The following is a 15,331-nucleotide window of genomic DNA, read 5'->3' as shown; positions in this document are numbered from 1 at the left end:
TCGACCTATCCTGCCACCTTTATGGATCTGTGGACATACACTCTAAGATCCCTCTGTTCCTCCACACCTCTCAGTATCCTCCCATGTATTGTGTATTCCCTTGCCTTGTTGCCCCTCCCCAAATGCACTACCTCACACTTTTCCGGATTGAATTCCATTTTCGGATTATCTTTTATAACATGGTTTTAACTTTATATGTTGAGTGGTGGTGTTTATTCCGATTGGTCAAATTTAGCATTGGTTCCGGTCGTTGTTAATGATAATTATCAGTGTGCTGATTGTCATCAATACATGCCAATATTCTTATAAAGTCATAGATTACAACACAAAGTAGGTCTATCATGAAATAATCTGCAGTGAAACTCTATGCCCATTATATAATACAAATCAGTGCTAGTTAACTCCCCCGTCCCATATTCTCAGTACATTCCATCAGATATGGTAATTTTCTAAAACGTTAAAGCTGTGCAGTATTAACCTCACCATTGATTGTTATTTTATACCCACTTTTTAAGATACTTTAATTTCTTTAGCTGTCTTTGCTTTCCACCATTTCCCAAAGGAAAAACAAAGCAAGACATCTATTTCCAGACTTCTAATGCCATTCTTGTGATTCTAGCAAGGACATGTGCAAAACCAGACCAGGTGATTCTCTCGAATTCTCATCCAGTATCCCAATGCCAAGACAGAAACTCACTATATAGATGGTGAGAGTGGGTGCTATAACTCTGTGGGTCTTGGATCATATAACAACACCCTACCTACCCTTTCCTTATAGTTCATTAACTCTTCAATCCAATAACAGTATCACCAGAAACATTTACATTAGTTTCTGAGCATCCCCAGGTCTAAAGAATATGTTTAACAGGATACATTCTTGATACATTTAGTACAGGTATAGCCAAAAATGAGGAATAGCGTCTCCTTAACTTCAAATGAATTAAATCCCGACATTTCTAGGGCCTAGGAAGGCAAGTCATGTCCTGTTCAACTCTGCAGTCTTTTTGGCTGAAATTCAGATACCAGTGTTTTGTGATTAATGTTTCCAAGATCTATTACAGGTGTAACTATATGCAAGGACATCCTCCCACTCACATGGTATATAACTACACAAGATATTACATTATAGATTATATTTACTGTTAGATTATCTTCATCCCTTGTGGCTCATTCAGTTCTGATCATCCTCTGTGAAACTGAGGTTATTTTCAGTTTATCGCTATTTATGAAATAAAGCCATTTTATGCATAAATCCGAAACTAATAGGCGAGTGATTAAAATGTAGTGCCTAATTCAACATTGCTTTTAGCAGAATAAAGCTTCCGACAATCAGAGTTAGGACTGAACTTGAGGCCTTCTGAAATCCGACAGCCAGGGTAAATAGTACATCCTGAAGCCCTCCCGATTTCAAGCAAATCCAGCAATATAAACTGTTGAGATCACCTTGGTCCTATAGAGGCATTTGCTTCTTGATGCCTATAATTTATGAAAACTAAATGATGTATATGAATGCACATGCCTTGATGTGCGTAACTAATAGTAATCTGTCTATAGAGCTGTCTTGTTAACAGCCAGCAGGGTAGCCACTGGTCCTGGATGACATTCAGATGATGCAGCATAAGTGTGGTGTACAATACAAGTTCCACCAATGGCTGTGTGTGTAAATGAATCACCTAATATGGTATTGGGCCATACAGATTAGAAAGGTCCTAGGCTCAATCCTTTGGTGGCATTGAGTTAACTGGTCTCAGCTGTGATGTTCCCATGGTAAAATAGCCAGTACAGATTTTCCGAATGGTTATTTTAACATCTGCAATAACCTATTTATGTTAAGTTAACGGCATTAAAATCATGCCAATGGCACATCTAAGGCTCGCGGTCTAGACCCACAGATGAAGAACAGTCAATTGGGTGAGGATGTACCAAAGGGCTCTCCAAACCCAAGGAATGTATCCGAATGTGGGACACTGCATTCAGAAAAAAAAGAGAAAACTGAAAAAGTAACAAATTTCTTTATTTCTAAGGTATTCATTTTTGATAATACTTTAGGTGCCATCGTTTGCTCTGTGCATCTAAATTATAAAGCAGCAATTCTACTAATTCGAATCAGGTGCATGTGAGTAGTCTTAATGGGCCCAAGTTTCCACAAGAAAAAAAAACGGGCGCCCCTCCGAGCTGGGCGCCCGGTTTTTCGCGCCTAAAAAAATCCTCGGTATTCTCCACCTACTTACAGGTCCTCTGGCCCTCGGCACAGCCAGCACGAGCTGTGGGGGGAGGGGGCGGAGCCAGGTCCCGGCGCTGAAAACAGTGCCGGGACCTCTGCACATGCGCGCTACAGTCAGCACGCAAGTGCAGTAGCTCCAGGCGCTGAACTGTGTGGAAGGGGCCCGAAGCACACAGCCCCTAGCCCTGGCCGAATGGCCTCACTGGGGCTGCGTGAATAAAGCTCCTCCCACGGCCAACTCCTGCTCCCAGCCCCCGACAACCGCCCCCCCACCCGCCGACCAGACCTCCCCCCCCCCCCCCCGCCGACCAGACACCCGCTTCCCCCCCCCCCCCGCCGACCAGACCCAACCCGACACCCGCTCCCCACCCCCCGCCCCGACCCGAGACCTGCTCCCCCCCTCGCGACTGACCCGACCCAACCCGCGCCCCCCCCCACTGGACCCGACTCCCGGACTGGATCCGATCTGACCTCTCCCTTCCCCACACCCCCCCCCCCCTCTCTCTCTCTCCCTCCCTCCCCCCCCCGCTCAGCGACACGAACGGCTTTCTCTCCCCCCCTCCCGCTCAGCGGCACGAACGGCTGCAGAATTCTCCCTGGCTGAAGCACTTTCACACAGGTAGGAAGATGGTTTATTTAATCTTTTCTTGGCTTATAAATGTTTATTCAGGTTGGATTTATTTGTATAATATTTGTAGAAGTATAAATAAGGATTTATTGTTGAATTTAATGAGTTCCCTTCCCCCCCCCCTTCCCCCCCACCTGGTTCTGGACGCCTAATTTGTAACCTGCGCCTGATTTTTTAATGTGTAGAACAGGTTTTTTCAGTTCTACAAAAATCTTCACTGGCTCCATTCTACTTTAGTTTGGAGTACATTTTCACTGTGGAAACTTTCAAATCAGGCGTCAGTGGCCGGACACGCCCCCTTTTGAAGAAAAAATTCTGTTCTAAACTAGAACTGTTCTACCTGACTAGAACTGCAGAAAAAAAAATGTGGAGAATTGCGATTTCTAAAATAGTCCATTCTCCACCAGTTGCTCCTAAAAATCAGGCGCGAATCATATGGAAACTTGGGCCCATTAAACCTATCCGACTGCTATAAATCATGACACTGATCACACTGGTGAACCACATTTTTCAAGTGCATTAACTGCTAAATTATTTGTAAAAATTCTGATTTCTTTCAGACAGACAGATGACCACCCAGCAAGAAACTCCAGGAAGTACACTTTACAAAAACACAGCAATTCCTAGGTAGGCTATCATGCTATTTTTCAGGAATATGCATCTTCTGATGTGTTTCAAAGATCGAGTTGAGATTCAGGTTTGAACAGGTACTGGGAAGAAAGACGATAAAATTGGGAATATTGAGAAAACCCCACTTATTTATAACGTGTACTTTTATATCTTTGATAGTTTATTCTATTTCACAAAAATCCAAATGTGCCATGCTTCTATTTGTCAGAACTCAGAATCATAGAAATTTACAGCACAGAAGGAGACCATTCGGCCATTGTGTCCGTGCCGACTGACAAAGAGCTATCCAGCCTAATCCCACCTTTCAGCTCTTGGTCCGTAGCCTTGTAGGTTACGGCATTTCAAGTGCATATCCAAGTACTTTTTGAATGCTATGAGGGTTTCTGCCTCTATTACCCTTTCAGGAGTGAGTTCCAGACCCCACCATCCTCTGGGTGAGAATATTTCTCCTCAAATCCCCTCTAAACTTCGACCACTTACTTTAAATCTATGCCCGCTGGTTATTGACCCCTCTGCTAAAGGGAATAGGTCCTTCCTATCCATTCTATCTAGGCCCCTCATAATTTTACACACCTTAATTAGGTCTCCTCTCAGCCTCCTCTATTCCAAAGAAACCAACCCCAGTCTATCCAATCTTTCCTTGTAGCTAAAATTCTCCAGTCCAGGCCAGTCCTCGTAAATCTCCTCTGTACCCTCTCTAGTGCAATCATATCTTTCCTGTAATGTGGTGACCAGAACTGCACGCAGTACTCTAGCTATGGCCTAACTAGTGTTTTATACAGTTCAAGCATAGACTCCCTGCTCTTATATTCTGTGCCTCGGCTAACAAAGGCAAGTATCCCATATGCTTTCTTAACCACCTTATCTACCTGTCCTGCTACCTTCAGGGATCTGTGGACATGTACTCCAAGGTCACTCTGTTCCACTACACTTCTTAGTGTCCTACCATTTATTGTGTATTCCCTTACCTTGTTAGCCCTTCCCAAATGCATTACCTCACACTTCTTCGGACTGAATTCCATTTGGCACTGTTCTGCCCACCTGACCACTCCATTGATATCTTCCTGCAGTCTATAGCTTTCTTCTTCATTATCAACCACATAGCCAATTTTTGTATCATCTGCAAATGTCTTTAATCATAACACCTACATTCATGTCCAAATCATTGATATATTCAACAAAAAGCAAGGGACCTAGTACTGAGCCCTGTGAAACCTCATTGGAAACAACCTTCCAGTCATAAAAACACCCATCGACCATTACCATTTGCTTCCTGCCTCGGAGCCAATTTGCCACTTGGCGGTGAATCCCATGGGCTTTTACTTTCATGACCAGTCTGCCATGTGGGACCTTATCAAAAGTCTTGCTAAAATCCATATACATTACATCAAATGTTCTACTCTCATTGACCCTCCTTGTTATCTCCTCAAAAAATTAAATCAAGTTAGTCAGACACGAACTTCCCTCAACAAATTCATGCCGACTGTCCTTGATTAACCCTTGACTTCATCCTGTCCCTCAGAATTTTTTCCAATAATTTTTCCACCACCAAGATTAGGCTGACTGACCTGTTATTACTCGGTCTACTCCCTTTTTAAACAACGGTACAACATTAGCAGTCCTCCAGTACCACACCTGTAACCAGAGAGGATTGGAAAATGAAGGTGGTCAGAGCCTCTGCTATTTCCTCTTATGCTTTTCTTAACAGCCTGGGATACATTTCATCTAGGCCTGGGGATTTATCCACTTTCAAAGATGCTAAGCCCCTTAATACTTCCTCTCTTACTATGTTTATTTCATCTAATATTTCACTCTCCAGTTTCCATCTCCCTGCCAATCTAGTTTAAACCCTCCCTTACAGCACTAGCAAACCCCCCTGCGAGGATATTGGTCCCGGCCCTAGTGGAGGTGCAACCCGTCCGGCTTGTACCAGTCCCACCTCTCCCAGAAATGTTCCCAATGCCTCAGGAACCTAAAACCCTCTCTCCTTCACTATCTCTCCAGCCATGCATTCATCTGCTCTATCCTCCTATTTCTGTACTCATGAGCACATGGTACTAGGAGTAATCTGAAGATTACTACCATTGAGGTCCTGCTTTTTAATCTCTTTCCTAGCTCCCTAAAATCTGCCTGCAGGACCTCATTCCTCTTTCTACCCATGTCATTGGTGCCGATATGGACCACAAACCTCTGGCTGTTCGCTCTCCCCTCTCAGAATGTCCTGCAGCTGTTCAGTGACATCCTTGACCCTGGTACCAGGCAACATACCAACCTGGAGTCAAGTCTGCAGCCGCTTAAACACCTGTCGGCTCCCCGAACTATCAAAACCCTGCCACTATTGCTCTTCTAATATTCTTTCTCTTCTCCTGAGCCACCCATGGTGCCATGGACTTGGCTCCATTCCCCATCGCCCTCACCAGTATCCAGAACTGAAAACTGATCAGCAAGCGAGATGCACTCGGGGGACTCCTGCTTTACCTGCCTGATCCTCCTTATTTGTCTGGCGGTCACCCATTCCCTCTCTACCTACACACTCTTAAGCTGCGGAGTGACCACCTTCTAAAACGTACTATCCACGAAATTCTCAGCCTCGTGGATGCACTGCAGTGACCCGAGCGGCTGCTAAAGCTCCGAACCCAGATTTCACGTTGCTTTAGCTGGCGACACTTCCCGCACACGTGGTCATCCAGGTCACGAGAATCGTCCAGGACTTTCCATATAGCATGGGATGTGCATTCCAAGGAACTGAGCTGCCCTGCCATGCCTCTATTTGTAAGATTATTAACTAAAGTTTTTTCTATACCCCTCTGCCATAACTTGAGAGAAGAAAAGACAACAGTGATACTAATTCATCACTCAAGTTGCCTGAAGGCTGTAGTCTGGGTTGCACATGCAAACCAATGAATAAAATAATTTTGTAAATCTACCTCCTTCCCTCCTAGATTTAAATCATCCTCATTTTTAAGTTCTCGCTCTTCATCTTTATATTTTGTGATAACCACGGTCACATTTCAACATTTTTGACTATTTGGCCCAGGAGGGATTTTTTTGGATTAAGTTAATGATGCTAATAAATTAAATTCAGACCACAAAGGATTAAATCTAAACAACACACAAGCTTTTAGGAATGCAATTAGATTCAGAAGGAGTATGCCCAGAATAGTGCTACTCATATACCATAACAATTTAAGACAATGATTTTTTTTAAAAAAGAAGCTTTGTTTACAAGATGTAAATTTGTATTAAAAAAATCAATTTAGACTGACAAAAGAAACTGCCTCTCTTCACTTGTCTCCCTTTCTTTCTCTCTCTCTCTCTCTCTCTCTCATCCATCTCTGCCCCCCGCCCCCACCCCATGTCTCACCGGTGCAAGCGATCAAAATTGACCTTTTCTAACTGTCAACAAAACCTAGACAAGATAGTTCATTGCTTTCAAAATTAGAGATTTTTTGAAAATGGAATTAACATTAAATAAAGTCATACGTGCTCTCTCTCTCACCCATCAGCTTACTACATCTTTTTTAAGTTTGTAGAACAAATGTAACTATAATAGGTGTCTAATTAAAAGTCATTTTTCTATCCTCTGTTACGCACAGAAATTTATAGTCTCTTTTTAAACAAAAAACATGCAATATATATTTTATCAATAAAATATTTTCAAAATTATTGAAGAAAGTGCTAGAAGCTAAAGGAAAATATTCCAACAATATATTTGACAGTAGCACTGATGAATCCTGGGAAGTTAGGTACACTACAAATACTCACACTGGTTGAACCTCTCTGGTCCGCAAACATTCGTGGTTCGGCATTAGTTTGCGGAACTGCTGCTTTGCATGGGGGGGGGGGGCGTCCCAGTTTTCCGCAAAGTTTGTTTACATCCGGCCGGCAGTCCTGGCTCTCAGTGTTCTGTGCTAATATTTAGCTCTAATTTACCCCTAAATATGGCTTTAAAGAGACCAGCAAGCAGTTGATGGGACAGCTAAGCGTGAACATGTGTCGTTATCAATACAGCAAAAGGTGGAATTGTTGAAGAAATTGGACAAGGGCACATCGGTACGGGCCTTATGAGTTTTACAATGTTGGTTCGTCAACAGTGTATGACTTGAAGAAGCAAAAGGATAAAATCCTTAAGTTTTTTGCTGACAGTGAAAGTAAGAAAAGTATGACCTTTTGTAAGACATTGAAGGAAGGAAAAAGTAGTGATTCAGATAGTGCACTCATACAGTGGTTTACTTCTGGGAATGATGGTGTTAGCATTTCTGACGAGATGGTAATGGCGCAAGCAAAATTATTCCACCAAGAACTTAACCTGCAGCATGAGTGTGAATATTCTCAAGGAGGGCTGCAGAAATGTAAAAACAGGCATGGTATTAGTCTACATTGTGTGTGCGGTGAAAAAAGAAGTGCAAATACCGAAGCATGTACGTCGACAAATTTGCAGAGTTAGTTGCAAATGAGAAGTTATCCCCAGAGCAGGTGTACAATGCCGATGAAATTGCTCTGTATTGGCGTTGTATGCCTCGAAAAACCTTAGAAATAGATGCTGAGGAGGCAACAACTGGAATGAAGAACTCAAAGGACAAGGTAACTGTCCTTGGTTGCAGCAACGCAGTAGGTACGCACAAGTGCAAGCTCATGATCATTGGGAAAAGTGTGAACCCAAAGGCACTAAAAGGGGTGAAAATATTCCCAGTGATATACCGTGGCAACAAGAAAGGATGGATAACCACTAAGCTATGTCTCGAGTGGGTCGTGAAACATATTGTACCGGATGCTAGAGCCCATTGCACATCGGTCGGGCTGGAACTGAAGAGCAAAATTGTGCTGATTCTCAACAATTGCTCTGCCCATCCTAAAGCCAAACTGCTTGTCAAAGACAATGTGGTGGGACTGTATTTACCCCCTAACTGTACCTCTCTGATTCAGCCTTGTGATTAGGGTAGCTTACGATCCCTTAAGTGTAAGTACCGGTCCGAATTTATGCAACGATTGATAAGTGTCAGTTAATGCTGGGAAGTCTGTGCCAACATTTCGGAAAGAATTTAATCTCAAGGATGTGATTTGGACACTAGCTGGAGTCTGGGAAAAAGTAATTCCATCTACTCTGAAGAATGGATGGCACAATCTGTGGCCAGCCTTAATGTTTGAGGACAGTCCTGATGTGGATGATGAGGTCGAGTTCACCGGATTTCAAGTGTCTCAAGACAAACAAATTATTTGTGAGTTACTGGAGTATGCCACCGGTATATGTCCAACCCTGCATTGCTTGAGGTGACCAAGGATTTGGAAGAGGAAGATTTACAAGATTGAATGGATGTCGACAAAGATGCACCAATTGTGAATGAACTTACTGATCAAGAGATTATGCAAATGGTACAGCAGGGAGAAAATAAACATAACGAAGCCAGTGATGATGATGATGGAGTGTGAAGTTGAAGAAAGAATTTCTATCGATAAATGCATTCAGTTGGCCACAGATTTGATAGCAGGACTGGAGCAAAGAGCTTTCATTTTGGAGCAAGAGATCATGATATAAGAGAAACTCATTAAAGAAAAACCAAAATACATGAGGAAAGCCAAGCTGCAAGATTGGTTCAAGAAGATAGCCTAGGAGAGCGGTGAGCAGCACTCTACAGGTACAGGTACTGGTAAGCCTAGGCTAGGCGTATGCTTATGTAGGGTGTATCGGTACAGTCACATACTGACCTCCCATGGTTCGGAATATTCTCTGGTTCGGCACCGGTCAGGTCCCGAGGGTGCCAGACCACAGAGGTCCAACCTGTACCGTGTAATCCAAGTTCAGCTCAGTCACAGCTCTGGGCAAACATATGAAGTCTAAGCCCAGACATTTAGGAGAGGCTGAGACTTTCAAATAAAAACTTTAATGAAGGCAATCAAAAAACAATTCATCAGATAATGTAATCATGTTATTATGAAATATGCAAATCATTAAATGTACTTTGTTTAAACCCTTATTTTGGATATTAGAAATTTCAATTACTGAGAAAAAAATTTGAAGATGAAAAAATGCTCTGAAAACAGTTTGTGTGTTTTATGGTAACCCGGTAACCAGATGATGCAATCAGAGTGACAAGTTTACATATGCAAAAACCTATTCAAAATATTAACAGAAATTTATAGTGTGATAAAGTCAATGCAGAATGTGAGGTAAAAATGTGACAAGAGGAAGTCAATCTTTGCAAACAGAAAGTTTATGCATATGTAAGATCTTTAAAATATTACAGATATTGATAAAAGTTGAGACGTATCTGTATTGAGTCAGATATCACACTTTGTCACACTTGCAAGTCAGTCATTTCTGACTTTTAATTCTCAATATCTTCCTAAAAGCAATTAACCTCTAACTGACCCCAGGAAGGCAGAGCAATTAAAATTTTGTGGCCAGAGAGAATACACTCTCTGGATTACACGCAGCTTCAGTTTGGCAGCAGACGAGTACAATGTATGTGTATTAATGCTCCTGTCCTTTATAAAACAGAATATCCTTCAATTTACTATCCGCAATGTCACAAGAGATCTGCTAGTCCCTGTTGCAATAAGATGAATTGGAAAATTCAAGCTTACCATCGCCGTGGTGTAGATCCAGGTCGACGTATAAAACTCGATCAAACTTCTTTCGTAGTTTTAAAATGCCAAGCACAGCATCATTCAGATAACAAAACCCAGATGCTTCATCTCTTCAGAAAAAAACAGAAATAGATAGATATGAGAACATGATGGCTTTTCTCATAATAGTATCAACATATTATGCATCCACAGAATGGAATATGCCGATTTCCTCTGCCCTTGCCCTGATCTGCTGCTCTGGCCCCTGATCGGTCCCGGGCCCCGTCCCTAAACCCGATTCCTCTGGCCCTCTCTGTGCTCCTCCGGCACCCCTCAACTCCCACCTGATCCCTCCCTCGTCTGTGACCTGGTTATGCAGGCCTACCCGTCTGCAGCCAACCAGCTCTCAATTTGGTAGGCTGTGGGTGAGAAACAGAGATTTCCAATGGAAATCAGGCTTACCCGACCATTTCCGAGACCCCCGCCACCCACCCGCCAAACTATTAAAATTCAGGCCCATGTATTTTTCCTCCTTGCTAACTATCATTCATGCACACTAGACGCATTGCATCTTTAAGGACTTGCAAGCGTGGAAGTTTTTCAATTTTTTTATGTGACTTATATTGATGCCATAAAATGCATTCAAATAAACTTAATACACTCTACAGGTCTGAGAGGATAATTTTTTTTTAATTCTCAAAAAATTGCAATAAATCTTCCAGAAAAAAAAAGCTTGCTTCCTGCTGCGTCTAAAATTCTGAGCTGATTTTACACCCGTTTTGAAACAGCGTAATGACAGAAAATCTGCATGTACAGCACTTTAGCCTGGGGACGGAGACATTATCATGAGTCGAGATGCCTATGGGGGCAAGGATCATTAGACGGCATAAAAGACACAGGAAATCGGGTGTAGCACAATTAGAGACTTACGCCTAAGTTTCCTCCATCTTTTGCACCAAGTATTTGCTTTACACCCACATTACAAATGTCTCTGGGCGCAAATAAATAGGGAAGTCCACCCCAGTTTATCTAAGGCTCCAAAAGCCTAATTATGTGATTGAAATTTAGATGTCCCGTACTTCCTTCACTTCAGTTATCAAGCTTAATATGCCTTGTTCTTAACACCAAACCTCATACAACCTATGGATCTCACAGTACATCCTCCCACAGGAGAGGGGGTAGGAATAAATATATAAATCAGTTGGTGGCATGTTTAGAATCACTGGTAGTGTCTGTTACAGAGTGAAGGATGAAGTTTAATTCAAGACAAAAATGTGACTTGAAATGACCACTTATAGCTATCTGCTTTTGTAACTTAGACACATAATCCTATTGATTTTATGCTCCTCTGATGTGACTGATTTTGGATACAAGCCAAATTAACTGACACTCTACATTATATAGTCTAGCCCTACTGAAGGATAGTAATTCTTGATAAGATTAACATCTGAAAAACTCGTTATCCCAAGAATCAATAATCACAATGCTCTTGAAGAGTTACCACAGCATGATTCCTGAAAACCTTACCAACCTCAATCCCAGAAAATAGTTCTGTGGTAGTGATCTCATTTTCTTCTCTTCCCCTATCCCCGATCTTATTTTCTCACCCTCTTTAGGCCCCCCCCCCCCCGTATCACACGCCAATCCCCAATGAGAGTGGGAAACAACCTGTTCATATGTTCCTGCCAATGTGACTCTTCAATCATCTGCTGGGAGGTTGGTAAGGAACTCCCAAAATTACTCTACTTTCCCTCTATTAAATGAGAAAATGACAAGTCCGATTCTCATCCCATCTCCCAATGACCCAGCTCAATCCTACAAGCCAGTTCCAGGGTAACCATATTGTAAATTATTACTGTATTATAAAGTAGAATTCAATAATGTAAACAACATAAAGCAGTTTAAAACACTTTTTGCAGTTTAAGAATATTAAGAAGCCACAATAGTTATCACAAAAGAGGCACTCGCCTTCCACTACTTCAAATGAGAAGATGGTCTGTGAGTGTCCAAGCCGAAAGATCAGATTTGTTTCTGCCACCTTGCTGACAAGCACATCAATTGAAGTCTATTCAAGACCCAAACACATTACTCAAGAATCATAATATTCATAACCACAATCAATATGAATAGAGTGATGGAACATGAAAAATAATCCACAAAGGATTTCCTCATGTCACAAGTTAAATTATTTTCTGTATTTCTGATTCTCAAGCTGCTAATTCTATTTCTAACATATGTTTGTGTTGCCCACCATGATGAATGATTTCAAACTTGGAAACACTGCCGACCACGAAAGAAGGTCCTGTGGTTTTATTTCCCCCTCTTTTCTTGCTGTTGTTGTTGACCCCATTTTACTACTCATACCTTTCTCTCACTACTCCGCTAATGGTGGCTGTTCTTTCTATGCCCATGCCCTCTACATTGTTTTTCCTACATCTCTACATCTTACCAGCTTCCTTCCTGCTTTCAAAAACTTTGTTAAAAAAAGCCATCTCTTCCACTGTACTTTGCCCTCCTCAAAGACATTTGTTTCCCTTCCCCTTTGGCTCGGTGCCCGGTCAGCTGCTCAGAGATATGTTTCCTTGTGTGAGGAATGCTAAAAAAAGCAAACTGCTGTTGGTATGAAAAGAGTTGCATTTTCTAGGACTCACTTTGACGAGCACATAAATTCACCTCCAAATCTAAAATGATATAAAAACACTTTATCCACTGATATGAAGCCTTTAAAAAAAATGTTGGCAACAGATAAAGATTTTGTCTGCGACAACTGCTTTATGTGTTTAGTGTTACACTTGAAAATTTAATAAACATAGTTTTGACACACAAGTGGGATCTTCTTGAAATAGTTAAAGCGTGCCTGAGAAACAGACCATGCCAGGGTATAATAAAGGCTAATTGCTATGCAGACTACTCTCATTAAAGAAAAAAGGAGCCATACGGAGTACACAGCCTGAGGAACTATTCCTACTAAGGAATTTCCACTGAAGATCATAGGAAGTCACCTCAGTAACTGCATGATTATGCAGGGACAAACTTTTTTAAATTTTCTGAAGATTAAACCAGTAGCTATGATGTGTTGATAAAGAACATGTTGTCCCCATTGGTGACTACCCTCGATCAGGCAGGATGGGATGACTGAATTATTGCCATCAAAGACACTTCCTCTCAGAAGGCCAATTCTGGTCTCAACCCTTGCAGTCGTGGCAATAAACATCTCAGCCAAACTTGCAAAACTACAACTTCTACTGTCAAAGTGGAAAGTCACTTGGCGTAATGTAGTGTAAATTGTAAATACTCACTCTGAAGATGCTTTTGCCAAATACAATTAAAAACCTGGTTTGAGATAGTGTATCACTCTCCTACTTATTTTATCTTCCACTCCACCCTTTGTAAGCACACAGAACAGTACTTTGAATACAAAGATCCATTTATTTGTACATGTAAGTGTAATGACCATATTGCAGGTCTTCATTTCAATCAACACATTTTAATTGATCAGATTTTGATGCTATTGACCAGAAAACTGCTCCTAGAATGAATGCAAGATCATTTACAAATAAAGTCAACGAGATCTGCGCAGCTACGTTCTGTATTAGATCCTTTAGATGTGACCTAACTTTAAAAAAACACAATTACTTTGAATAATCACATCTCTTCAGATTTTTGTATGTGGTATCTTGAGACACAGCAAATACACACAGCTGCACAACATGGCTCCCAGGTAAGAATTGTGCCGAGCATAAGGCTTTATTGTTATTAAAGCAGTAGTCCACTAGGTGGCTCTACAACACTTTTCCCTCCTTATTAGTGGTATCCCTGGGAGGACAGATGCACCAATATCAGCGTCCTCGTCCAGGCTAACATCCCCAGCATTGAAGCACTGACCACACTCAATCAGCTCTGCTGGGCAGACCACATAATTCGCATGCCAGACAAGAGACTCCCAAAGCAAGTGCTCTACTTGGAGTTCCTTCACAGCAAACAAGCCAAAGGTGGGCAGCTGAAACATTACAAGGACACCTTCAAAGCCTCCCTGATAAAGTGCGACATCCCCACTGACACCTGGGAGTCCCTGGCCAAAGACCGCCCTAAGTGGAGGAAATACATCCGGGAGGGCGCTGAGCACCTCGAGTCTCAACGCCGAGAGCATGTAGAAGTCAAGCGCAGGCAGCGGAAAGAGCGTGCGGCAAATCAGCCCCACCCACCACTTCCCTCAACGACTATCTGTCCCATTGTCACTCTCATATTGGACTGTTCAGCCACCAAAGAACTCACTTCAGGAGTGGAAGCAAGTTTTCCTCGATTCCGAGGGACTGCCTATGATGATGATGATGATGATGAAGAACAACACTTCTCCCTCCTTAGTGTCAGCTGTGGGATCAGTGGGTAGCACATTCGCCTCGGAATCAGAAGGTTGTGGGTTCAAATTCCATTCCAGGAACTTGAGCACATAAATCTAGACTGACACTCCTGTGCAGTGCTGTCGGAGGTGCCGTCTTTCAGATGAAACATTAAACCGAGGCCCTATCTGCTCTCTCAGGTGGACGTAAAAGATCCCATTGTACTATTTCGAAGAAAAGCAGGGCAGTTATCCCTGGTGTCCTGGCTATTATTTATTCCTCAATCAACATATCAAAAGCAGATTATGTGGTCATTATCACATTGCTGTTTGTGGGAGATTGCTGTGCGCAAGTTGTCTGCCGCGTTTCCCACATTACAACAGTGACTACTCCAAAAGTACTTAATTGGCTGTAAAGCGCTTTGCGATGTCTGGTGGTCGTGAAAGGTGCTACATAAATGCAAGTCTTTCTTTTTACTGAAGAAATAAATTATAACAAATAATCATTGTACATGACTTGCATGGTATACACAACTCCTGGTATACATTTCTCAACTGGAACCCATTTTATGTTTCCAAATTCTACTATAGAATTCTGTAACACAAACAAAATATATTAACTTATTTTCCATATGTACAGATTAAACTTAATCACTGGTTTTGTTTCAAAGAGAATACCTTGGGCCGAAATTCAGTGCAGCCAGAAAGCTGGTGGCATTAAGGCCCTTTTCCCCCCCCGATTTGCGCCTCAAAGTTTGTGGCGGCCATTGGATCCAAATTCAGCTTTTTGACCACAAAAAAAGTGTTTGTTTTATTTGCCCTTCAAACCTGCAGCCCTAATTGGGGCATTATTCCCACGGGAAATTCACCCTTAGGGTGTTGTGGCAACTGCCATTGCAGCAAAGGCGCGAGGCAACAAGCGTATCGGTGCTGCTTTGGAGAG

The 15,331-nt window shown here is 42.1% G+C and overlaps 1 protein-coding gene across 3 annotated transcripts in view; it reads right to left on the bottom strand.

The window, feature by feature from the left end:
* The window catches only part of hdac8 (histone deacetylase 8), a 125,226-nt gene that overhangs the window by 49,830 nt on the left and 60,065 nt on the right, over positions 1 to 15,331 (bottom strand). For all 3 annotated transcript variants that reach the window (XM_070883027.1, XM_070883029.1, XM_070883028.1), the window contains exon 5: positions 10,068 to 10,180. In XM_070883027.1, the coding sequence (XP_070739128.1) occupies positions 10,068 to 10,180 (113 nt within the window). The remainder of the gene's footprint in view (positions 1 to 10,067; positions 10,181 to 15,331) is intronic.

The sequence above is a fragment of the Pristiophorus japonicus genome, chromosome 6, assembly GCF_044704955.1.
Source record: "Pristiophorus japonicus isolate sPriJap1 chromosome 6, sPriJap1.hap1, whole genome shotgun sequence".
NCBI classification, from domain to species: domain Eukaryota; kingdom Metazoa; phylum Chordata; class Chondrichthyes; family Pristiophoridae; genus Pristiophorus; species Pristiophorus japonicus.
Note: the sequence above shows the minus strand (reverse complement) of the source record. Positions and strands in the feature narration are given on the sequence as shown.